General features: G+C 42.8%; 2 protein-coding genes across 3 annotated transcripts in view; one reads left to right on the plus strand and one right to left on the minus strand.

Moving 5' to 3' along the window:
- The window catches only part of igsf5a (immunoglobulin superfamily, member 5a), a 49,991-nt gene extending 25,381 nt beyond the window's left edge, over positions 1-24,610 (plus strand). For both annotated transcript variants that reach the window (XM_042091366.1, XM_042091369.1), the window contains 7 exons: positions 1,311-1,637; positions 3,099-3,389; positions 3,562-3,687; positions 21,979-22,074; positions 22,181-22,215; positions 24,031-24,114; positions 24,238-24,610. In XM_042091366.1, the coding sequence (XP_041947300.1) occupies positions 1,311-1,637; positions 3,099-3,389; positions 3,562-3,687; positions 21,979-22,074; positions 22,181-22,215; positions 24,031-24,114; positions 24,238-24,330 (1,052 nt within the window). In that variant the 3' untranslated portion in view covers positions 24,331-24,610. The remainder of the gene's footprint in view (positions 1-1,310; positions 1,638-3,098; positions 3,390-3,561; positions 3,688-21,978; positions 22,075-22,180; positions 22,216-24,030; positions 24,115-24,237) is intronic.
- Positions 10,920-15,600, minus strand: LOC121708613. Its single transcript, XM_042091409.1, has 4 exons — positions 15,371-15,600; positions 14,807-15,252; positions 14,613-14,666; positions 10,920-11,569 (listed from the first exon to the last, which is right to left on the minus strand). The coding sequence occupies exons 2-4, from the start codon at positions 15,210-15,212 to the stop codon at positions 11,157-11,159; spliced, it is 873 nt and encodes a 290-aa protein (XP_041947343.1). The 5' UTR covers positions 15,213-15,252; positions 15,371-15,600; the 3' UTR covers positions 10,920-11,156.
- Positions 24,611-25,323: the final 713 nt, after the last annotated feature.

The raw sequence follows: 25,323 nt of genomic DNA on the forward strand, positions 1-25,323 counted from the left end.
TAAGGGAAACAAATTAAACACCATATACTATATATTTTCTAAAAGCATACGTATAACCTCTAGATGTGATATAACACCAATTAGGACATTTCCCATCTTCCTCTATGCCATGCACAATACATTGCCCTCTATTCTGTATAGGCGAATCTAGTGTAAAGCGGATACATTTTGACATACTGTCTAGGGAAAACAGATTAAACACCCTAAACTATATATTTTCTTAAAGCATATCACTTGTAGATGATATATGAGATATTTGTGGTCTGCTGAAATTTTCTTTGATTTTTCACACCTCTGTTTGGCTTGTTGTCTGTGGTCTGTGCCTGTGCTGTGGTGTTGTAGCGTAAGTACTCACTACTATGCTACAATGTCACATCATTCTTCCATAATGCTTTACAAAGTTTAGTTTTTCTTTGTCGGTAGGTCTGTGAAATAGGCCATGAAATAGGTATTGAGTTTTAATATAAATTATCTTAAAAAGGTCTTAAAAAGACTTGAATTTGACTTGAAGTAACCTGTAGGAACCCTGAACACTTAATGGAGAAAAAGAACTGTGAGCCATATTGCAATAACTATGTGCTGTAAACAATTTGGAATTGGACTCAAATATGATACTGTAATACATGAATTATAAACAACATAAAGCCATTGTTAATGTTAATTGCATTGCAGTATTATTATATTATCCATATACATAGATTGCCTATAAAAAGTATTCACCCTTCTTGGATATTTTTCCTTGTATTGCTGAAATAAATGGAGTCTTTGTCAATTTAATTTGCCCTTTTTTACAATAATTGGTTACACTTTACAAGAGTGACATGACACTGTCACGAACAAGTCATAAATGTTTATGACAACGCTTCTTTTATTCGGTTAACATTGACATTCGGTTAACAAGTTAGGGTTAGGATTAGAGATTAAGATTAGGGTTAGGGTTCATGTGTCATGACAGTGTCATGACAGTGTCATGCGTTCATGACTGTCATGTTACTCTTATGTCGATACTGTCAAGTAAAGTGTTACCCAATAATTAAAAAAAATCCCCTCTTTAATGTCAAAGTGAAAGCACATTTCTACAAAGTAATGCTAATTAATTACAAATATATAGGCCTAATGCGAAATAAGTGATTGCATAAATATTCACCCCCTTCAAGTCAGCATTTGAAGATGCAACTTTAGCCGCAATTAAAGTATGGAGCCTGCATGGATAGGTCTCAGTTAGGCTTGCACATATACTGCAATTTTACTCCATTTTTCTTTGCAAAACTCACGCTCTGTTAGCTGACACTGTCTTTTGTCTAATTCAGATTTTTTCCTGCCAACAAAAGTGGTAGCTGAAGTGCAGCTGGAGCCAAGGGATAGTGCTGTACTGCTTGGATCAGAAGCCAGTTTTAACTGTAGCCTAAAGGATCCCTGGTCGGTTATGACATGGCTGTTCAATGGCAGAGTGGCGCTTACAATTTCCAAGGACTATGGTGTTCTTCAAAACACTACACGTTTCACAGCAGCTAATTACACCACAAATGAAGTTTACAAATGGGAATTTACCATCATGAATGTGACAAGGAATGACTCAGGAGTAATCACATGTGATGTTCAAAATATACAGAGAAGAGCACACTTGTCTATTCAAGGTTGGTGTACTGATCTCAATTAACACTCACTTTCATTCACAAGAAATTCTGGTAATTTGTTGCAATTTGTTGAGTCTACTCAAATTAAACTAAAAGTCAACTAAAGATTCTTCATAAATGCAATATTATCTTTAATCAATGTGAACCTAAATTATGTTTTTGTTGCTATATCAATGTGTATTTTTAGTGTGTCTGAACTTGGAGCTTACCTGGATTTACAAAGTATTTGTATTAACATTTCATGAAATTTACCTGGTTGTCTTAAAAATCTTTGTTCTCTCTGAAAAACATTGACATTACCATGACCAAAAACTTACTCAATGGGTCCTATGTTCAGTTCTATGTTCTATCAGATATTCTGACAAAACTGTATTATTTAACATGCATACGTAGAAAACAACATGATATGCCAGATAACATGACATTTTTTTTTAATTTCAGGTATTCCCCTGAAAGGGTCACGTTGGTAAATATTTTTAGACCGCACTATTGCGTTCCCTCGCAATAGTTTGCGTTCCCACGAAATACTTTTGCGTTCCCTCGCAATAACTTTTGAGTTCCCTCACAATACTTTTTGTGTTCTCTCCCCGAAATATTGTGCTTGACGTCATTAACATGTGAATGCGTGGAATGCGTAGAATGCGCTACCATGTTTAACAACAACTGAGCTAACATTTGGAGAAACACTCAGTCACTAGTCAATAGTCAGAGCACGCTCTCCCTGGATGCTGCTGCTCCCTCAGTGAGCCGCGCCACATGCACTGAGTTAGCCTACCCTCTCCCCAGCTCTCCCCCCACTAGATCCCACTCACTCACTGTGCGCTCTGATATGACACTGACCATGAACTAAATTAAGATATTAGGTATTCTACAGTTATAAATTATGAATTCAGGTAACGCGCTGACAGCGCTGCGTGAATGGGGACTGAAATGTACGGAGCCCAAGTTGAAACTGCAAAGCAACAACAACAAAAATTGATCCTGAGGAACACAAAAAGGTATTGCGAGGGAACGCAGAAAGTACTGCGAGGGAACGCAAAGGTATTGCGAGGGAACGCAAAAGTATTGCGAGGGGAACGCAAAAGTTGTTGCGAGGGAACGCAAAAGTATTGCGAGGGAACGCAATAGTGCGGTCTAAAAATATTTACCAACGTGACCCTTCCCGGGCTCCGTACGTGTGTTTGTGTGTGTGTGAGATAGAGAATAAGACTGACAGAACTTTCTAACATTAGGCTAGGCCTCATTTCATAATTTAATGCATGTACTTGTTTGTGTTTCTGGAATTTTTGCATTGTATTTTGCAGTCTTTGCCAAATCTATTATTGTATCTATTATTAACTGACAAATAGGATTTATGTGACAAATGATTAAAGGTTTTCATAGAACATTACTATAGTGGAGTTTCTTTCTTTTATTGGTTTTGTCTTATAAGTCTTACTATATGCTTTCATTTCATTTCAGAAAGTGGGACTGTTAGCATTAAAGGTGGCAACATAACTGTGAGACCTGATGAGCAAGTGTTTTTTGTCTGTGTTGCATCTGGATGGTTCCCTGAACCACAAGTATCTTGGAATATAAATGGCAAAATGGCAGATACTGAAAACTATAACACCACTGTTGAGACTGCAGGAACCCTACTAAACTCCAACAGCACTCTGTCAATTTCAGCAGTTGAAAGTGCTGAAGTTCAGTGTCTGGCCAAAGTGCCTGCTTTGTTCACACCACAAACCACCAGTGTTTTCCTGATAGTTGGTAAGAATACAATTTTGTCTCATAAAATGTTCAACATAATAAACAGCAATTAATAAACAGAACTATGTAAATACAAGCCTTAAAGCACCTTTTAAGTTCTGTATAAATAAAGATTAATATATTATATATCAGTTATATGAAGATTATCTTGTGCATTTTACATCTTTTCCAGATAAGACCAATCTACAACCTGACAGAACGTGGCTGATTGCCATAATTGTGACCTTTAGTTTGGTTGCACTGGTAGTGTTGGTCATCATTGGTATTATCTTATTTTGTAAAAGGAAAAATGCAAATAGTAAGTAAATTATAATGTGTGATATCTGCAATAGCAGTATAGAATCAGTTTGCTTACTACGTCCTAATATCATTGAGTATACAGATAGCCAGGGGCTCTGCTAGGGTTAGTAGGGTTTTGCCAAAAACTCAAGGTAAACAGAAACCTGTTCGTAAACGTTTGCATATGTTTGCGAAATTGAACACACCGCTGTTCTTCACTGGTTTACTGTGATCTTTTGATTAGCTTGAGTTATTAACAACTTCACTTCACTTTCAATTTTTCCACCTGACAATCACCACTCCATTAACACACTTTAGTTTAGCGTTACCCATTTAGCCTGTGAATAATCAGAATCAGAATCAGCTTTTTTGGCCAGGTTTGTGTAAACAAACAAAGAATTTGACTTCGGTTAATCTTTGCTCTCAAAGTACAACACACTTTACAGTAACAATAGAATGAAGGGCAGTAGAATATGGCTATGTATAAGAATACAGTATGTACATTTGCAAATAAATCATTAGACACTATGGGTAGTATAGGGTAATGCAATGTCCCTGTCAAGGCTGCCAAGTCGTGGACACCTCAACAGACACAGGCAAGATGCAATATACAATTGAAAAGAGGGTGTGAATAGTGCAATATCAGTATAGACTGAGGTTTAAGATTAAATATAAATATAGTGCAAGGCAGTTCAGTGCAATGGTAATGTATTAATAACAATACTGTAACTGTAAGGTTGCAGTACACATGAGGTAGATGAGCAGAACAGAGTTGATTGACTTTGTTCAGTGTAAGTATCAAGTCAATTGATCACAAGAAATGTACAGTTAAAATGTACATTGAATACAACACTGTAGCCTATACAATAAACAAGGAACAGCCAGTAACAGAACCGCCAGTAATACCGCGGCCATCCACCAGCAGCGCCAGATGCCCCACAGCAGTTCCCACAGTCCCAGCAGTAAACAAGCAAGTAAGCAGGCGAGCAAGTTGCTTCCGTGTTCGCCCAGCCTAGCCTAGCCAAACAGTCGTCCGCAAGGCAACCCACAAGTGGTCCAATAGCACAATACCATCCCGTAAGTCCTCCACAGATCGTAGGCTACTCAGCTCTCCACCCCGATCACGAGCAGCGATGTAATTGCTCCGCTGAAACAAAACGAGACTTTGGGCAGTACGGAGTATACCAAGATGCTAATACACGTTACGTCACTTGAGGCAAAAAGGAGCTACTCACATTGCCGGGTGCAGACCAAATCTGCCACCCGGAATATAGCTTGTATTTTGCGCGTTGTGATGCCAAAATTGTGGAACTGCTCTAATGTGTGTCCGGCTGTGTAGGCCACCTCTGGCTCGGCCGCTGTGTCTTGTGCAGTTCTTTGCCTGACTCGATACACACTTCCATGCCTATAGGGAGACCAACATTCCCACACACCTGTTCCCCCTCAGTAAATTAAGCAGCCCCCTTCCTATAGGTTCGATTGTTGAGTCTTTGAGTTTGTTAATTGTCAGTTCATGATTTGGATAAGCCGTGACGGGATGATACACACATGCACACAAAACAACCCAAAATTATAACACAGCACACAAACATCCAAAAATCAAAAGTTCATTAAGACACAACAAATGTGAAGACATGACATTTTGCACTCTGTGACATAAGGGTGGGGGCTGTTTCTGAGTGTTCAACAGAGAGATTACTTGGGGGAAGAAGCTGTCTTTGTGTCGGCTGGTTTTGGCAAACAGTGCCCTGTATCATCTACCAGAGGGAAGGAGGTTGAACAGTTTGTGACCAGGATGTGAGGGACCTGTAGAGATTTTTGCTGCCTTTTTCTTGACCCTGGACCAGTGCAGGTCCTGGATGGAGGGAAGGTCAGCTCCAGTGATCCTCTCTGCAGCCCTAATTGTCCTTTGCAGTCTGGCCCTGTCCTGTTTGGTGGCTAACCCAAACCAGACAGTGATGGAGGTGCAGATGACAGACTGAATGATGGCTCCTTAGGATGGCTCCTTAGCTGTCAGGAAGTATAACCTCTGCTGGGCCTTTTTCTGGATAGTGTCAATGTGGAGAGACCATTTTAGGTCCTGTGAAATGGTTGATTCCAGGAACCTAAAGGTATCCACCTTCTGAATGGTGAGTCCACTGTCAAAGTCCACAGTCTTCTTCACAGACAAAGTCATCTTCACAGTCTTCTTGGGGTTAAGCTCCAGGTGGTTCTGACTGCACCACTGGACCAGCTGTTCTACCTCCTGCCTGTACGCAGACTCATCACCATCCTGGATCAAACCAATGATTGTGGTGTCATCTGCAAACTTCAGGAGTTTTACAGATGGGCTCTTTGAGATGCAGCCATTAGTGTAGAGTGAGAAGAGGACACACCCCTGTGGGGTGCCTGTACTGATGGACTGGGTTTTTTGATGAGATGCTCCCCAGTCTGACATGCTGCTGCCTGTCAGTCAGAAAGCTGATGATCCACTGACAGGTCGAGGCAGGCACTGAGAACTGGGTGAGCTTCTGATGTCTGTGTGAGTTCAGGCATGATGGTATCACACTCTTGAATTCTCCTTGGGGATCAATAAAGTATCTATCTATCTGGTGTTGAACCCTGAGCTGAAGTCCACAAACAGGATCCTGGCATACGTCCCTGGGGTGGTGCAGTCAAGGTGGTGCAGAATGAATTGCAGTCCCATATTGACGGCATCATCTGCCGATCTGTTTGCCCTGTAGGCAAACTGCAGGGGGTCCAGCAGGGGTCCTGTTATGTCCTTCAGATGGCTCAACACCAGCCTTTCAAAGGATTTCATGACCAGAGACATCAGACCAACGGGCCTGTAGTCATTTAATCCTGTGATGGAGGATTTTTTGGGGACTGGGATGATGGTGGAGCATTTGAAACTTGCCACTTCACACAGCTCCAGGGGCCGGTTAAAGATCTGCGTGAAGATTGGTGCCAGCTGTTCAGCACAGACACGCAGACAAGAGGGGGACACACCATCAGGTCCTGGAGCCTTCTTGATCTTCTGCTTCTGAAAGAGCCGGCACACATCCTTCTCGCAGATTGTTAATGCAGGTGGGGGAGGGGGTTGGGTGTTGAGGGGAAATCTATTGTGCGTGAGGGGTGTGATAATGGGCGCTTTTCAAACCTGCAATAAAAGTCATTCAGGTCATCAGCCAGTCTGGGATTTTCTGCAGGATGGGGGGTGGCTCTTGTAATTCGTGACCTGTTGCAGGCCTTTCCAAACTGCTGCAGGATCGTGGTCTGAGTGTAGCTTATTTTGGCTACCCTGATCTCCTTTGTCAGCTTGTTCCTGGCCTGCTTATATACTAGGTCCCGGTCCCCACTCCTGTAGGCCTCCTCTTTGGCTTGGCGTAGCTTCCTAAGATTAGGAGTGAACCAAGGTTTGCTGTTATTGTATGTGTAGAAGGTCTTGGTTTGCACACAGATGTCCTCGCAAAAACTGATATAAGACGTTACAGCAGTGGCGGACCGTCAGGGCCTTCAAGGCCTTCTCTGAAGGCCTAACTATTATTAAACGAATGAAAAATAATAGTGTCTTTAATATCATTTTACTTTACCATTTATTATTCGCTTCTTCTTCTCCTTCCCGATCGTTCTTGACTAGGCTAAACATATCCTACCGCTGTCCGCTATATTTGATTGACAGATTGTGTGAACAAATAGTGAGGGCGTGCGATACATTTTTATCCAATCGCGTGTCTTCCCTTGTTAAGGCCATAAGGCCCGCATCAGGCCTTCACAAGGAATCACTGCGTTTTCGGTACCTAAGCAACCATTAGAAATCATATGTTTGGATTCTGGTTGATTGATGGCTACATCTGACTGATTAGCCAATCAAATCGACCTATTATGGCGAGGAAGGCAGGACTGACTGCAGCTGGGCCTGCAATGTTCCAAAAGAATACCCGGAACCGTTCATCACGAATTTTGACGCTATTTATTTGACTCGAGGAACTTCGTGAGCATCTTCTGTCAGTCAGACTGACATTTACTGGAAAAGTACATGTCACACTGGTATGGCTTTGGTTATAGTTATGGACAGTATATTGACCATTTTTGTTTAAAAAATATATATTGATAAGCCTTCATTAAGCAAAATTATATCATGTAAAGTTACAGTGTCAACTAGGACTACATGTTAGCAAGATACACATAATGGCAGCTAGCTCTGCACGTAGCTGGTCAATAGCCTATGCAGGAATTGGTACGTTTTGTTTCATGTTTATTTGATAACATAGACTTGTAATACAGTACATGCTTGTAATCTGGCCCTTTTCTTTATAAAAAGTGTTTTTGTGCTGCTTGCAAACCGCAGTGCTTGGTTACTATACTAGATTGTATGCTAGCTTGAAGTTGTGTGTATGTTGATGTGGCTTTGGTGAAGCTGTCTGGATCGGCATCTATGTGAAAATTGTCATTTGCCTTGGGTTTCTTGCCCTGCTATAGTCTGACTATTTATATATCTGTGTTTTGTGGACATTATTGGTGAAATCAATGGCGTGGCCATCAGACATTATGAAATAGGCAACAAGCAGTAGTAGCAGCATAGGGAAATACATGTTCTGACTTTTATGTTTGATATCATGGTGGTGTGCTGAGAAATTTTCTTAGCATTTTCTGTTGAGACACTTTCTCATAAATACGTTTGGCAAACACTGATAGCCTTCTGTAGTTCCACATTAGCTTTTGAGTAATCAGAGCAGCAGCACAACCTAAAACAGTTGCACTGTAACGTTAACGTTAAAGCTACAGCCAGAGAGGGTTAAAGCGGAGCGAGAGGCACAAACGTTCGACAATTTCCGCGTTCGATTATTGCAAGGGGGAGGGGGGAAAATCCCCCTTTATGCAGACCAGAGTACACCCTCGCTGCACTAATGTCAATGGAGGCTTGTGGAATTTTACCAATAAATTGGTCATTATGTCTTTCTGGATTTGTTGAGGGTTTTTTGGAACATTTTGTCATAATCTGTAAGTGATTGGGATCATTTCAAGCCTAAAAGTGTAATTTTTAGTGTTCGGATTTGTAATAAAATAACTTAATATCAGACCATGCTGCTGCCAGTTACTGTCCAGTTGTTAGCATGCTAGCTAGCCTCTTAGCTAAGGTAACATTTTAAACGGAGAAGTGTAATTTCTTTGAAATGACAACTAGCTGAATAACATTACTGACTAGTTAAAGTGGATAGTTTATACTCAAGCGAATTTGGAACAGTATATTAAGTTTAAGCGAAGTCCTTCAACTACTAGTCACTTGTTAGCGCATATCTGTATTGCCATAGCTACTCCCATCCACTTGTATGGCGTTTTAAGCTAGCGTTAGCTAGCTAGCTAGCTCAGTACACATGACTAATTCAATTATTTATATCATGTCCTAAAGAATGATTCATTGGTATCATACATGATTATAGACAATGATATTGTGAACACAATTATGTTTATCTGTTCTTATTGCTTATTAAGAGAGAAAGTTTATTTAGTGACGTAAGGTGACACTCCCACTTATGCAGACCGGAACTGTCCCATTTTGCTCCCATAGTAACGAATTACGTTGCTCTATCTTGCTAGTAATCAAGGATCTTTGCTACAGCTAAGTAGGAGAGCCCTACAAACAGTCTGAAGCAAGTTTGCTGATGTCAGATTAAACTATTAAATGAACACATCATTGCAGACCTGTGGCAGTGCCATATGTGCGTGCAAGTCATGAACATAAGTTAGGCAACCGATAGCCTATTTAAAAATAGTCTGCACAAACCCATACTTGAGCGCACTTGGTGTTCACTTTCAATATGACATGGACTAAATTGCACGTCTTCACCAGACAGTAGCAGGCAGCAGATTAATGAATATGGGTGATAAATAAGTAGCCTAGCCTAGCAGGCTATTCACTTTGCTACTGATAAGGATGATGGTCGGGTACTATTCGCCTAATAAAGATCTAAGCAATGCGGAATTCAGCTCGGAACATTAATTGTTTGTCTAACGAAGATTCTAGTGATAGGCCTACATAGATTTGCGTGAGAGAGAAAACTTTCCCCCCCACCCTGAAATGCTGGGAAATTGCACATTTTAACGCTGAAATGCAAAAAAAAAAAATCTTCGGGGGGTATCCCCCCCCGGAACGCCCCCCTATTATTATTTTTTGTCAAAAAAAGTGTCATCATTGAAGGCCTAACCACTGAACGCACGGTCCGCCACTGCGTTACAGCATCAGTGAGGTCATTGAGGTCTGTAGCTGCAGCTTCAAAAACGCTCCAGTTGGTGCTTTCAAAGCAAGCCTGCAGCTCCAGCTTCTATTCCCTTGTCCATTTCTTTACAGTCTTTTCCATAGGTTTAGAAGTTTTTAGTTTCTGCCTGTAGGTTAGGATGAGGTGAAGATAACCCCATTGAATAGCCTAGGCTACTACTGTATGTTCCGGATCAACATCAAGTGAACGTCAGTTTGATGAATAGGCTTAGGCCTAATATCTCTATGTTTTGACTATATAACTATGATAATAATGTAATAGTAATAATAATAATAATAATAATAATAATAAGGCAATTGCTCTGCCATGAGCTTAGCCACTTTTTAGAGTTTAACACGGTTTTAAACTCGCCGGTGATGCAAGAAAGTCACGTAACGTCTTAAGCTCCATTGCTGTGTCATATGTACCTGTGGTTTAACCTGTTGCTGCGTTTTACCTTGATCTCAATTGCTGTGTCTTCAAGGAAATTCACATCACACACTAGAGGGCGTATTTATCGCGTGTTAGTCTAATCTTGAAACAGGCGTGGTTTAAGGAGAGACTAAACCATAGTTTGGAGGATGAGACCTATATTATTATTATTATTATTATATAGGCTCCATTATATCCAAGACATAGGCTATACACACTGTTGGCTAGAATTATTTGTATTATTAATAATAACGTCTACTACATTTGGACTTGGACCAGATAAAGTAGCCTACAATAAAGGCTACAAAATAGGAGTTGCTTAAATAGGCAAATGCCTAACTAAAATCGACAAAAAAAAAAAAAAAAACAGATTATTTGTCAGTGAAATAAATGAACGCACAGTAGATCGTACTATACAAAACATAAAAGGTAAATTCCCTTGTATGCAGTCAACCGAAATGGTTAGCAATAATGGCTTGGTGAAATGCACTCCCTGCCTGCTAGATCAGCAGCATCAGGCTAGAAGTAGCCTATTAAAATCCTCCAAGGCCTTGTGGCTGAGGGAAACGGTCTCACGGCATGGTGATGGAGATTTATTGAATGGTAAACAGAAAAGTACTTGCAGGTCCAGAATTCAAACCAAAGCAAACACACAAGAGATCAGACTAAGGCAACTAAAGATAGAGGGCAACGTCCAACAAAGTTCATAAGTCCATAACTTAACTGAATCCAACGAATACTGAAGAGCAGGCGAGCGAGCGAGTCTTTGGCTGGGTCCTTCATACAGCATTGATTGATCAGCTGCAGGTGTAAGGCTTCAGTAGGCAGGGGAGAGAGAATGAGTGACAGGAGTGTGAGTCTGATGAGTGGGCGTGGCTGGGGAAGTGGCTGGTGCAGAGTGAGGTGCTGCTGAAGAACCTGGCAAAGCTGTGACAGTACCCCCCTCTCCAGGGGGCGCTTCTGAGGACGAGGGTGCCCGGCGACATGGACGGCCTCGACGGCGAGGGGCTGGTCGACTGGGGTGGGTTTGATGGAACTCAGCGAGCATCGTGGGATCCAAGATGTAATCACGGCTGACCCAGGAGTGACCCTTTGGGCCGTAACCCTCCCAGTCGACTAGGTATTCCAGACGGCCCCTGCGACGGCGAGAGTCAAGGATCTCGTTGATGGCATAGACCGAACCCTCGTCCAGCAGAAGCGGTACTGGGGGATCAGCAGCATCACCAGGTTCTGTGGAGGAAGGAGAATGGGGTGAGTGGTAGGGTTTCAGGAGAGATACATGAAATGTGGGGTGGATCTTGGAGGCGGTAAGTGACTGGATTCATCTGGTGTGTTATGGTGAAGGGGCCAATGTATTTAGGACTTAACTTTCTGGAAGGAAGTCGCATCCGGATATCCCGGGTGGAGAGCCAGACCTTTTGGCCTGCTTCATACTGTGGTGTGGCTGATCTCCTAGTGTATGCATGCTCCTTTTGCCGACGGATGGCTTGCTGCAGGTGGTGATTGGCCTCACTCCAGACCTGCTCGCTCTCCCGGAACCAGGAGTCAACAGCTGGGACCTCGGAAGAGTCTCCAGACCAGGGGAAAAGTGGAGGCTGGTGACCGAGTATGCATTGGAACGGCGTTAAACCTGTGGTTGGTTGCCGTAGGGAGTTTTGTGCATACTCGGCCCAGGGCAGGAAGCAACTCCAGGAGCTTTGGTGGCGGTGGCAGTAGGTGCGGAGGAAGCAGCCAATCTCCTGAATCTTTCGTTCCGTTTGCCGGTTCGTTTGAGGATGAGATCCTGAAGTTACTCACTGTTACTCCCATTAGCTGCAGGAAAGCTCTCCAGAAACGAGAGATGAACTGTGGCCCCCTATCCGATACCACATCTTCTGGGATTCCAAAGTTGCGGAACACATGTGTGAACAGGGCTTGGGCGGTGATTGCAGCTGTTGGAAGGCCTTTCAACTGTATTAGTTTGCATGCTTTGGAAAAGCGGTCGACAATTACCAGGATGCACGTGTGGCCCTCTGAAGGGGGAAGGTCTGTGACGTAGTCCACACCCAGGTGTGACCATGGTCTTTTGGGAACTGGCAAGGGGGTTAGCTTCCCTGCTGGGCGGTGTCGCGGGGTCTTTGCCATGGCACAGTCTGCACACCCGGCTACAAACCCTCGGACATCCTTGGCCATACCCGGCCACCAGTAACGATCTTGCAGAAGAGAGAGTGTGGCATTGATCCCTGGGTGTCCTGTGCCAGGGGAGGAGTGTGCTATGGTTAGTAGTCGAGTTCAGAGACTGAGTGGAACATAAGTGCAGTTAGCAGGAGTGTTGGCAGGATCGTTAGTAGTGGCCTCACGGATCTGCTCATCTAGGGTCCACTGGATGGGGCTCACGACCATATCAGTGGGGAGTGGTTTCAGGCTGCTCCTCACTTTCCTGCGGGTGGTGCAGACGGGAGAGTGCATCAGCTCTGCCATTGCGAGATCCAGGGCGGTAGCTAATAGACAAGTTGAAGCGGGTGAAGAACAAGGCCCATCTTGCCAAACGGGGATTGAGGCACCTGGCTTCCCTGAGGTACTGGAGGTTTTTGTGGTCCGTAAGAACCAGGAAAGGATGTTTAGCTCCTTCAAGCCAATGGTGCCACTCCTCCAGGGCTAGTTTAATGGCTAACAATTCTCGGTTGCCGATGTCATAGTTGCACTCCGCTGCACTAATCTTTCGGGAGAAGTAAGCACAGGGATGGAGGCGCGGAGGGTCTCCATGGCGTTGCGAAAGAATAGCTCCAACTCCAGAGGTGGCGGCATCAACCTCCACAATGAACTCCCAGTCTGGATCTGGATGACAGAGGACCGGCACTTTGGTGAAGGATTCCTTCAGCAGGTGGAAGGCTTGGGAGGCTTCATCACTCCAGGAGAGGGCTTAGGTTTCTTGCGGAGCAAAGAGGTTAATGGAGAAGCGAGTTGACTAAAGTTGCAAATGAATCTTCAATAAAAGTTTGCAAAGCCCAAGAAACACTGGAGGTCCTTGACGGACTGTGGAGTGGGCCAAGACAAAACCGCTGTCACCTTTCCCTGTTACACCTGTTGTAGCCTAGAAACTGGGTGGAAGTCTGGTGAAAGGTGCACTCTTCGGCTTTCAAAAAGAGTTGGAACTCACGCAGCCTAGCAAGGACCAGGCGTACATGCTGGATGTGTGTCTGGAGATCGGGGGAGTAAATGAGGAGATCAATAAAGACTGACAAATTGGTTGATGTAATCTCTGAAAACCTCATTCATGAACCCATGGAAGACAGAGGGAGCATTGGATAATCCATAGGGCATCACAAGGTATTCATAGTGGCCAGTAGGTGTGATAAAGGCGGTCTTCCACTCATCCCCTGGACGAATGCGCATAAGGTTATAGGCACTCCGTAGGTTAAGCTTGGAAAACAGATGCACCTCGTAGTTGTTCTAAGGCAGCAGGGACAAGTGGCAATGGGTAGCGGAACTTCACTGTGATTTTGTTGAGGGCACGGTAATCAATGCAGGGCCTAAGACCATCTTTTTTGGCCACAAAAAAGGAGGAAGAGGCAGCTGGGGATTTTGAGGGATGTATATATCCCAGCTCTAGGGCTTCTGTAATATATTCTTTCATAGCCTCTTGCTCAGGGAAAGAGTGGGTAGACCCTTCCATGGGGTAATGGCTGATCTGCCACTAGATCAAATCGCACAGTCCCATGGTCTATGAGGTAACTGAGCTGCATGTTTTGGGCAAAAAACATCACGGTAGGTAGCATATTCGGGTGGAACAGTAACGGGTTGATTAAGCTCTGGGCTTTCTATCGATGTAGCATTAAGGGGAACAACCAGTTGGGGGTTGCGTAGAAGTGGGAGTTCAGGGAAGCAAGTGACCTGACATTGATCACCCCAACAAAGAACTTCACTATTAGACCAACAGATTGTAGGGGAGTGTTGCACTAACCATGGACTCCCCAAGATCAAATCAGTAGTAGACTCATAGAATAGAATAAGGCTAATGTCCACCAAGGTGGAAATTTTTCTTTGGCTCACCAGACATAAAAGACAGATAGACATACAGCCACAATATCATCTCAGACATACGAGTTGAAATATCATGATAAAATACATAGAAAAGAATAAGAGTAAAAAAATACATAAAAATAAAAGTAAAAGAAATAGAAGGAACTCAACGAGTACAAAAAATGATAGCGTCAGCATGGAGTCTCCTAACTTGCATTTCAAGAACAGGTGTTTGGTATTGGACCCGCTTGCGGGCTAGAGGCCTACCTACTATGGAGTGGATGTTGAAGGGGGTCGCACAGCGGGTCTTCGGGAGCTGGAGGCGCTGGCAGAGGGAGCCGGAGATGAAGTTCCCATTTGAACCGGAATCGGAGAGGAGGCCGTACGGGAGGACACAGAATCCATTAGAATTACAGGCATGAGGGAAAGTTTCAGATGAACATTAGGGTTACATACAGTACTCACCACCGGTGACTGATCGTTTTCCTTGCCTCAAAGCATTCAACTGGGCCTGGGCCGATGAATCACCCTCTGGCAAACACTTCCGCGAAACGCTCCACAAAGTCGTCGCAGGGCCATCGAGGCTCCATACACTTTCTGCCCATTGCAAGGCACGCCCAGAGAGCAAAGAGATGATGTAGGCAATTCGAGATCGCCCTGTTGGAAACCGGTGTGCTTGCATCTCCAGGGCCAGGGAGCATTGCAGGAGGAAGCCCTTACATCCCTCGGGTGCACCAGAATAGGGCGTGGGGTTGACTACTGGGCTGGAGGGGACTGCTGGTGGAGGAGCAGGGTGGGCTAGTGCAGCTGTGAGGGCCTGGCGAAACTCATTCACAAGCTCCCGGAAGGGGTCTGCATTTGGAGGCTGCATTACCTAGTCTGGCCTTCGGTCACGGTACACAGAAGGAGGACTAGGAGATACTGAACACAGTGATGGAGATTTATTGAATGGTAAACAGAAAAGTACTTGCAGGTCCAGAATTCAAGACAAAGCAACGTCCAACAAAGTTCATAAGTCCATAACTTAACTGAATCCAACAAATACTGAAGAGCAGGCGAGGGCGCGAGTCTTTGGCTGGGTCCTTCATACAGCATTGACGAGGCCAGACAAAGTGTGTGTGTGGAGGGAGGCCTGATATAGTGCAGCTGATCAGCTGATTGATCAGCTGCAGGTGTAAGGCTTCAGTAGGCAGGGGAGAGAGAATGAGTGACAGGAGTGTGAGTCTGATGAGTGGGCGTGGCTGGTGCAGAGTGAGGTGCTGCTGAAGAACCTGGCAAAGCTGTGACAAACGGGGCTCATCCCAGTCGATTGCCAAATTGTGGAGGACTGCACAGGTGACTATTATGTTCCTTGCCCTTTGTGGTGTGGTTCATATAGGCAGCTGTTGAAAATGTGTGCACACTGCCGGGCCATCTCGCTAGGTTATATTGCGAATGTGCATGTTGTTATCCAAAACCATTTGACAGTTTATAGAGCTGTAATAGAAACGGTAATATTATAAAAAAAATACTGTTATTACTTACTAATATTATTGCAAAACGTCTGCTCCACTATTTGACACATCAAAGTGTTTCACAGGCGTTAAACTCAGTTGTGACATTAATTATGTACACCGCACAAATGCATTTTGCCTATATTTGTTATGTTTAGGCAGACCAAATATCAGGGGATGTAGCCTTACGTTGATTCGTAAAGGCTGGATTACGCACGGTGCCATGGAAAATGAGTGGAATGTGGGTGCAGTCCACTATTCCAAGCACCCCAGGCATACATAAATGTAAAACGGCGTGGAGATGTCTCTCTGCTCTTCCTCGTTTGCCATAGCTATAGTTGGGGTGAAGTGCAGCGATCAATATAATTTTTGCTTCTTGTTGTTATGTTCTATTCGCGACAATTGATTGACTGATTTAATTTCATTAACACAGTGGATGAGTTGATGGAAGAATCAGATTCCAGATTTCCACAAGACTAGTTCACAATATATTGCAACATTATTTGCGTTTTATCACTTTTAAAATTGACTTTACATTTCCAAAGTTTTTTGGTGGTAATTATGGTCTGAGACCGAAACGTTGTGTTCTGTAGTGTTCTAATGAATAATTGCATGCGGGACGGACGTGGTTTAAGGAGAGTCTAATCTTGAAACAGACGTGGTTTAAGGAGAGACTAAACCATAGTTTGCAAGATCTCTTTTAAACTATTGGGGCCGTATTCACAAAGAATTTTAAGGCTAAAAGTAGCTCCTAAGTGGCGAATTTAGGAGTAACTCCTAAAAATAATTGGTGTCACTCCTAACTTTAGGACTCCTTATTTTTTTCACTAAAAGTAATTCACAAAGCATTTTAGACCTAAAAGTAGCACCTAAGTCTGGGACAGCTTAAAAGAAGTCGAGAGGACTCCTAACTCACTAAGACCTATTCACAAACAGCTTTTTGTGGCATTTCACGTTGCGATGTTTTGAAATGCGTAGCCTATGCGGCAACAGGAGCTTCCAATCGCGAGGGAACAATTTTGCATTCATAAAAGGGATGCAATAACGCCACCAACAACAACCAAAACTACTCATTGTTGACATGTAAGTTAAATGTAACGTTTCATTGTGAATCAAATTAAAATGTTCTCTTTGCAAACGTAGGCATATGGTGACAGATTAATTTAATAATGTTGCAAAGATACTGCATCAATCCATAGGCCTATGTTTCATTAGGCTACTAGGCTATTTGTTTTGCCTTACTCTTTATTCATTTAGGCTAGGCCTTTTTATTCAGTTATTCATCATCTTCCGTCCTTCACACTATTTTTGAAGCGCACGCATTCTCAGACCTGTCACCTATCACTCATCATCGTAAGCAGGGGCGGAGCTCGGGTATTGTGTGAGGGGGGGCGGGAGATGTTTGCCCCCCCCCCCCCCTCACTGATTGTTGCAGTAACCCGCACTGTCGCGTTGGCTTGCACTAGCGTAATTTCACCAACCTTTCCATTCACACATGTAATATGCAGTAGCCAACCAACCAAAATATTTAATATATGTTTATTCCAGGAAAAATAAAAAATAAAGCCTTTGATCATAGCTCCCTATTCCGGTCAAACAAACAACAACTTTGCTCAACAACTTCAACTCATTTAGCATGTTAAAGGGACAACAACTATCCCATCCTTTTTAAAGAAAAGAAACGTAAATGAAAACAATATCCCATAGCCCTTGCCTAACAGAAAATGAGCGACTGTGAACTCAAGAACGTTAAAAGTTGGCCCACTTTTAAGAATTTCTCAACAAAGGAAAAAACAGACACGTAGCTTTACAGGCCTAAAAGGACATGCACACTGCAAAAAACATTTAATCTATTTTGAGTTTCAGCATTCTCTCCTTCATGTTTGCAAATCTGTCAATAACTTTATCCTTATTGACCTCAATGTCTCTCTCAATACAGAGGAGCGCTAAGTCTGACAGCCGCGACTCATGGTGGAGCGCAAGAAGCTCTTAATGAGTTTCAGTCGGCTAAAACTTCTCTCTTCGCACTGCTAATTGGAATCGTCAAGTAAATACGATAAAGAATGGCAAGATTAGGAAAAGCCCGATCCATGTCGTTTGCAATGAGAAATGGGAGGATTCTGTGGGTGTTTAAATGCATGCACAGCTCACTGTACATTGCACAAAATGTAACAAATTCATTAACCACTTCGTCGGCATTGGATAGATCCTGTGAATAAAAGTCCGCAAGCGCTCTAACTTTTTCAGGCGCATCAGGTAGAGTAAAATGTTTCGGGTTCAGAGCAGCAAATTTTCCAGCCATTCTTTTGAAATCTGCAAATCGATGTTCAAATTGAGAAACAAAGACGTCAAGTATGTAGTAAAACACATCGACTCTGAATCTGTCCCTGCTGTCTTCTAAAATCTCATCTGCGTGTTCATCTGAACACAAACGCTTTTTCTTACGAACTCTTCCCCTATCAAAATCGGTAGTTCCCTCACACAGTATAGCCAGCTCTCTGGCTGTGTTAAACAGACAAAAACTATGCCTACATATATTTTTATTGAACATTTAAGTAGTAAACAATTCCGAATGGATATGTGGTCAATAAACTGTATTTAAAAAAAAAAAAAAAAATCCTACCAGTGGGGGGCCCCCCTTAGCGGCGAGGCCCCGGGTTGTTCGCGCCGCAGCCCCCCCCCAAATCTCCGCTACTGATCGTAAGGGAGGTGTTCGTAATCATTCCCGCGTTTCAATCATCAGCCAATCAAGGTGGTCACTTCAGTCAAGCTTGTGCATGAGTAATGACGTCATCCATAGCAACGAAGACTCACTCTTAGTTTAGGAGTTGTCATTTTTCCTTATTAAGAGTAGGTCTGAAAAGCTTTGTGAATAACTTTTAAGAGAAAACTCCTAGCTAAAATCTTTTAGTGCGATTTAGGAGTACTCCTAGTGGTAAGATAAAAGGCTTTGTGAATACGGCCCCTGGTAATTATAACACAAAAAAATTATTTAGCTGCAACAATCATAAAAACATATCCCCCCCAAGATCCTGAAATGCATCTGCATCTGCTGGGTTAAAATTTGAAATCAGAGAAGTTCTGGTTTAACCCGAGTTTAACTTGTAATCAGCTAATCCTGTGTGAGTCATTACACAGCAATCACATTTAACTTAGTGCTCAGCTGCATGTTAAACTCTCGGTTTAACTCCTTAAACTCATTTAAACTCCTTAAACCTCAGTTTTAAAGAGTAGGCTGTGGTTTTAAGTCGCAGCGCAGCTAGCGCCATGCTAACTGACAGAGCAATTGGCCCAATGGTCAAGGTCGCTTTACATAGTAGAAGGAAAACACAACAACAGACAAACAATAACAATACAACAAAGACAAGCTATGTGTTAAGAGCTATGTGTTGGGTGTGGAGGAGAAGTGATCATTACACAAAAAGGTCTTGAGATGTCCTTTGAGGAAAGGAAGAGACGTGTGCCCACTGGTTAGCACTCTGGACTTGTAACCGGAGGGTTGCCGGTTCGAGTCCCGACCAGTGGGCCGCGGCTGAAGTGCCCTTGAGCAAGGCACCTAACCTCTCACTGCTCCCCGAGCGCCGCCATTGTAGCAGGCAGCTCACTGCGCCGGGATTAGTGTGTGCTTCACCTCACTGTGTGCTGTTTGTGTTTCACTAATTCACTGATTGGGTTAAATGCAGAGACCAAATTTCCCTCACGGGATCAAAAAAGTATATATACTTATACTTATACTTAGAAGGACAGTCACAAAGAGTTTGGGGGAGGGTGTTCCAGAGATTGGGGGCCAAGGCACTGAAGGATCTGCCACCCAGGGTGGAGAGTCTGGTGCGGGAGATAGCTAAGAGATTTTGGTCAGAGGATCTGAGTGAGCGGGAGGGAGTTTAAGGGGCCAAGAGGTTGCAGATGTGGGGGTTGTGGAGGGCTTTAAAGGTGAGTTTTTAGACTAAATTATTTTTCAAACGTACCGTTCCGAACGGTTCAGGTAGGCCTATGTTTAACGTTTTCGTTCTTGCATGCGTTCCGGCACCAACATATCGTTCGTTCTTAAAGTTCCGGCAGTGTTTGGCGGGCCTATCAAGTCTATTTTTGTGAACTTTACCTTAGAATAGACGTACTCCTTATTTCCCCTTGATTTAGCCTATACCGTACTATGCCCAAAAATAATAAATCACAGGCGGCATCCAAAAACATTCAGATGGGCTATCCATCCCATAGCCTACAGACTTACTGTAGGCCTAACCTATGCCTATAAATAAGTTCTTATCAAAAATATTTCTGGATACGTGCTAAACTCCTTACCTGGTTGTAGCCTAAGTTTTATCCATATGGAGATCTTCAAAGGCTTGCGCTATAATTCCAACCCTGTTCATAAACAAACCTGTCTGTTGCTGACAAGGCCTATCTCAAATTTCCCGTTTAACTCTTCTACATAGAATAGGCTATAATTGCGCAAACATTTCAAATCCCGACTTTAAAACAACAAGGCGTGGACAGGCAAAATAGGCTATTACGCATAGGCTACAAACAATTTCCAAATCAGTTTCAGTAGCCTACGCTACGAGCTGGCCTAAGATCCGAAGTGGCAGACGGATAGGTAGTTGTTAGCTCACATTAACAGTGTAGATGCGGGCTTGTTTTTCGCACAACCGGAAATAGTCTCCCTGACATAGAATATGCTTTTGTGAAATTGTATAAAATATATAGAGAACGAAAAAAAAAAACGTTATTAACCGGTTTTGTGGATTTCAGAATAACGTTTCTGTTCCGGAACAGTTGAAGACCATTTTCTTTTTGTTTCCGCTCCTCGTAAAATTCCGTTCATTTTCGGTTTTCGTTTTCGTTCCTTGAACCGGTTCGGAGCCCTGAGTAGTAGTACTTTGTATTTGATCCTGCACGGAACTGGTAGCCAGTGGAGTTGATGGAGAGCGGGGGTGATGTGTGCAGATCATTTGGTATGGGTGAGGAGCCTGGCTGCAGAGTTTTGAATGTATTACAGTCTCTAGTGGGGAGACCAAGGAAAAGTGAGTTACAGTAATCTAGACGGGACATAATGAAGGAGTGGACCACAGTCTGTGCATCACTAACAGAGAGGAAGGGTCGGAGGCAGGCAATGTGGCCTACTGGTTAGGGCTTCGGACTTGTAACTGGAGGGTTGCCGGTTCGAACCCCAACCAGTAGGAATGGCTGAAGTGCCCTTGACCAAGGCACCTAACCTCTCACTGCTCCCCGAGCGCCGAGGCAGCTCACTGTGTCGGGATTAGTGCGTGCTTCACCTCACTGTGTGCTGAGTGTGTTTCACTAATTCACAGATTGGGATAAATGCAGAGACTAAATTTCCCTTACAGGGAAGGGTAAATATACTATACTATATACCATGTTGCGTCCATGTTGCGGAGGTGAAAGAAGGCAGTCTTGGTGAGAGATTTGATATGAGGATCAAACCTAAGGGTGGAGTCAAGTTGAATGGCAAGGTTCTTGACAACAGGGGTAGAGTGGACAGGTGAACCATCAATGTTGAGAGTGAGACTGTGAGATTGGAGAGCATGCTTTTTGGGCCAATCAGCAGAACGTCAACCACAAATACAAAATAAGAAATAAATACAATAATGTAGGCTACATCTTGCGGCCCACCACGTTGTGTTTTTAAGCAGCAGAATCATTTATTATGTCATGACAATATTTACACCAATCATCAGCCTTATGTTGATGATCAGGGAAAGTCCACTCTCTTTGCCCCAAACATAGGGCTATCATTTGTGACGTGTAAGCAAGGGTTCTCTTGAGGGGGAAATATCAGCCAAATATCAGTGTTCCACTATTAATACAAAAACTACTCCACAAGACAAACAAACAGACAATTGAAATTTAATAGAAATCTTTCAAATGAATCCTGTGATCATGTTGCTGGGCAGATAGTGTGTGATATACAACTACTTGAGTATAGAATCACACAGCCATTATAGACATAGTAAAATTACCTACAATTGTGTAAAATAATCTGCATTCAATTATTATGTCTCACACCCTACATTATTATGTGTACATGTCAAACACAGGGGTACTAATGATTAATGGAATATTATGTTCAAAAAAGTACATTTATGACGATGTTCAATACAGTTTCACTCTATTGTTCTCAAGAGTCCAGCTCTAAAGGGAATGTCATGAATCCGAGCCAGAATGCAGAAGAAACCCATGGAAAAGATAACCCTGGATACATTACAAATGGGGACAGAAGTAAGGCTACGAAAAACACTCCAAAACATATATCCATCCACACACAAACAGGAAGACCAAATAGACATTTTTACATTCCTTTTAAATACAGCTTTCTCTTCAACAGGTCATAGCAATTTCATCACAGTAAATAATTACCAGGTAAGTCATTACTTCCATGAACATAAGACCATTCTGTCACACTTTACCTGACAAGGTGACATGACACTTTCATGACACATGAACCCTAACCCTAACCCTAACTTGTTATGACAAAAACCGAATAACCGACACTTAAAAAAACTTAACAGAAGCGTTATGTCATGACTGTTTATGACTTGTTTATGACACGTTCATGACAGTGTCATGTCACTATTATGTCGACACTGTCAAGTAAAGTGTAACCAACCATTCTTACTTGGGAAGCGCAAACCAATTCTTTTTTGTACCGACCTATCTTTCGACAGCATTACAAACACTCTGTGTACAATTTGTAGGCAGTTGTGTTAGCTTCTGCCAGCTTTTCAGTTGCAACCCTCAGCATGTTCAAACAAATTGTGACTCTGAAATCGTGTACTCATTATGACACTACCAAATCTTTTTTTTTATTAATACAAACATATGGTTGACATTGTTGGGGAAAAATCGCAATATTTGTACACATGTGGCACTTCTAAGATTCTACATTATTGAAAAAATTATGACTACATGATGGTGAAAGAAAACTCTTTGCCTCTGCCATTAATTGCATCAGGACACCATGGCGGCATACCATGGGGCATACCCTTAGGGGCAGCCTTGGCCTACTGGTTAGCACTTCAGACTTGTAACCAGAGGGTTGCCGGTTCGAACCCCGACCAGTAGGCGTGGCTGAAGTGCCCTTGAGCAAGGCACCTAACCCCTCACTGCTCCCCGAGCGCCGCTGTAGCAGGCAGCTCACTGTGCCAGGATTAGTGTGTGCTTCACCTCACTGTGTGTTCACTGTGTGCTGTGTGTGTTTCACTAATTCACAGATTGGGATAAATGCAGAGACCAAATTTCCCTCACGGGATCAAAAGAGTATACTTATACTTATACATACAGGAGTTACGTCTGGCATGACCAGATATTTTAAAAATAATTTAAATAACACAAAACAACAATATAAGGAATGGGCTGCGGTTGATGATGGGAGCAGTCAGGTTTTCTTCTCTTGCGATCCTTCATATCGTTATCAAAAAACGAAAATGACTGTTGCACTAGTCCGGACATCTTGCCATGCCAACGTTGCAATAAAGGTTGCCTAAATGCCATGTACATAAATGTCCTGTCCACTTTGTTTAAACAGCAAAGTGGCGAAGCCTCGTTCACCTGTTTGGAACTGGCTGGTGAATGTGACGCGTGTAGGCCTGGCTAGATATACCATGATCCTTTTTGTGCATCTAGGCCTACTGATCGCTGTGGATTACTTTTTTTTCGTGTCATTGGATTACAGCAAAATATGAATATTTTTTGCTTAACATGTCTTAACGTAATGGCGTGATTGTGCTTCATTTCTGCGTTTGGAGAGGCATCAGAATGTAGGAGAACACTTCTTTTGATTCCTGGAGTTCTCGCTATGATTTAGGTCTGCCCTGCACTCAATAGCCTACAGTTTGGAGTTTACTTACATTGCCTTTGTAGAATCGAATTTGAGTTTTTAATGACTCGTTCTCCTTAAGATAAGCATAACATGAACCGATGCATCTTGTTATTTAAAACTCCATTCTGCTAGTTGGCTATAGTCTATATAGTTCGTTTTTAATAGCAAACAGAAATGTCAAGACGGCAACAGGTCATTACATTCTTTAATTGACAAAATATGATTGTACAAAATATTCAATTTGACTGACTGACTGTACCATTATACATTACAAACAAATTTCTTATATTTTCTCTCATGAATTGATACAATGTATCATGAAAATATGAAACAAATCTTATTTTTCTGATTTCTAGATTCCAGACATGAACCAGACAAGCAGTGGTCAGCAAAATGTTTCCAAGATACATGAAGGAATGACCACAACAACATTCAGACATGTGACCATTGTTTAAAAACATATTGCCAATTCTTAGATTTTTTTCTCAATCTTTTTATGCACCAGCATGGAACTCCATATGAACTCAATGATTAACCTAAAATTCAACCTCTCGTCTCCTAAGGTTAGAGGGAAGAAACCTCTCTTCCTCTGTGAGACGCTGACAGGAGGAGGGCCCCCTCTTGTCCTTCCTCCCTGCAAAGAGCGCCAACTTTAGTGTTGTCAATCCCCTCATATCATTGAACTGCTTTCTACATACAATTGCGGTTCTCAGTGGACCAGACTATGGTTGTTCAGGGTGGCAGCTAACTCCTCCCATGCTGCATGGACCTCAGTGAGCCTTCGAGGTTTATGGTTATTTCTTCCTTGGAGAAGCACTCCTGGTGAACACACTGTCAGAGCTCTCTAACAGACTTCATTTAAAGTTATACAACAATTGGGTTCTATGGAACTATTTATTTGTTTCTGATTGGCCGAGAGACGTTCCATGAGTTGGAATATCCCTGGACATTTCAACTCAGACTCAGCACAGCTAATAATAAATCACTCCGCGACACAATGCGAAGATTTGACACCCAGCTCTCCACTATTTCAAGCAATGGGTTACTCCTTAACAAACCATAACAAAACAGTGCTTCACCACATCTGTGGATTAAGCCACACAGTCAACTCAATGTAAGTAAGATAAACGAGGATGCTAATTGTTCTCAGCATTGCCAGCATTGTGTATAATATGATTGTCACTTGGAGGAGACTTGTAGATAACTAACGTTAGCATAATTGACCGATCCCAAGCCCCTCCTCCCATTGTCAGTCCCATAGTTACTGTTGCTAAGTCGGACAAGTTTGCAGGAAAGTGTGCGAGAACGCGTGTTCAACATGGGGACGCAGCACCCCCATTTAGCCGAGTGCAACAGTGTATGCTGGATTTCTGGGCGTCAAGTAATCTTGATATATTCAAAAAACAGAGGCCAGAAAGGCCTTCAGTATGCAGATGGACACATTCACAATGTCTGCTGTTATCAACGAGGTGGAACACCACAAATTGAGGACAAACAAATCCGGTGTCGTGGATCTTAATGGGATGCATGTTAACTGGGCATAAACAATTAGCACGTTATCACGAGCAGGTAGTTTACCTTATTTGCTGCAGATGTGACTGATTTAATAAACAGGTCTGTGCAAAAATATGGTGTTGACGTGTCCATAA

The sequence above is a fragment of the Alosa sapidissima genome, chromosome 5 (genome assembly GCF_018492685.1).
Source record: "Alosa sapidissima isolate fAloSap1 chromosome 5, fAloSap1.pri, whole genome shotgun sequence".
NCBI classification, from domain to species: domain Eukaryota; kingdom Metazoa; phylum Chordata; class Actinopteri; order Clupeiformes; family Clupeidae; genus Alosa; species Alosa sapidissima.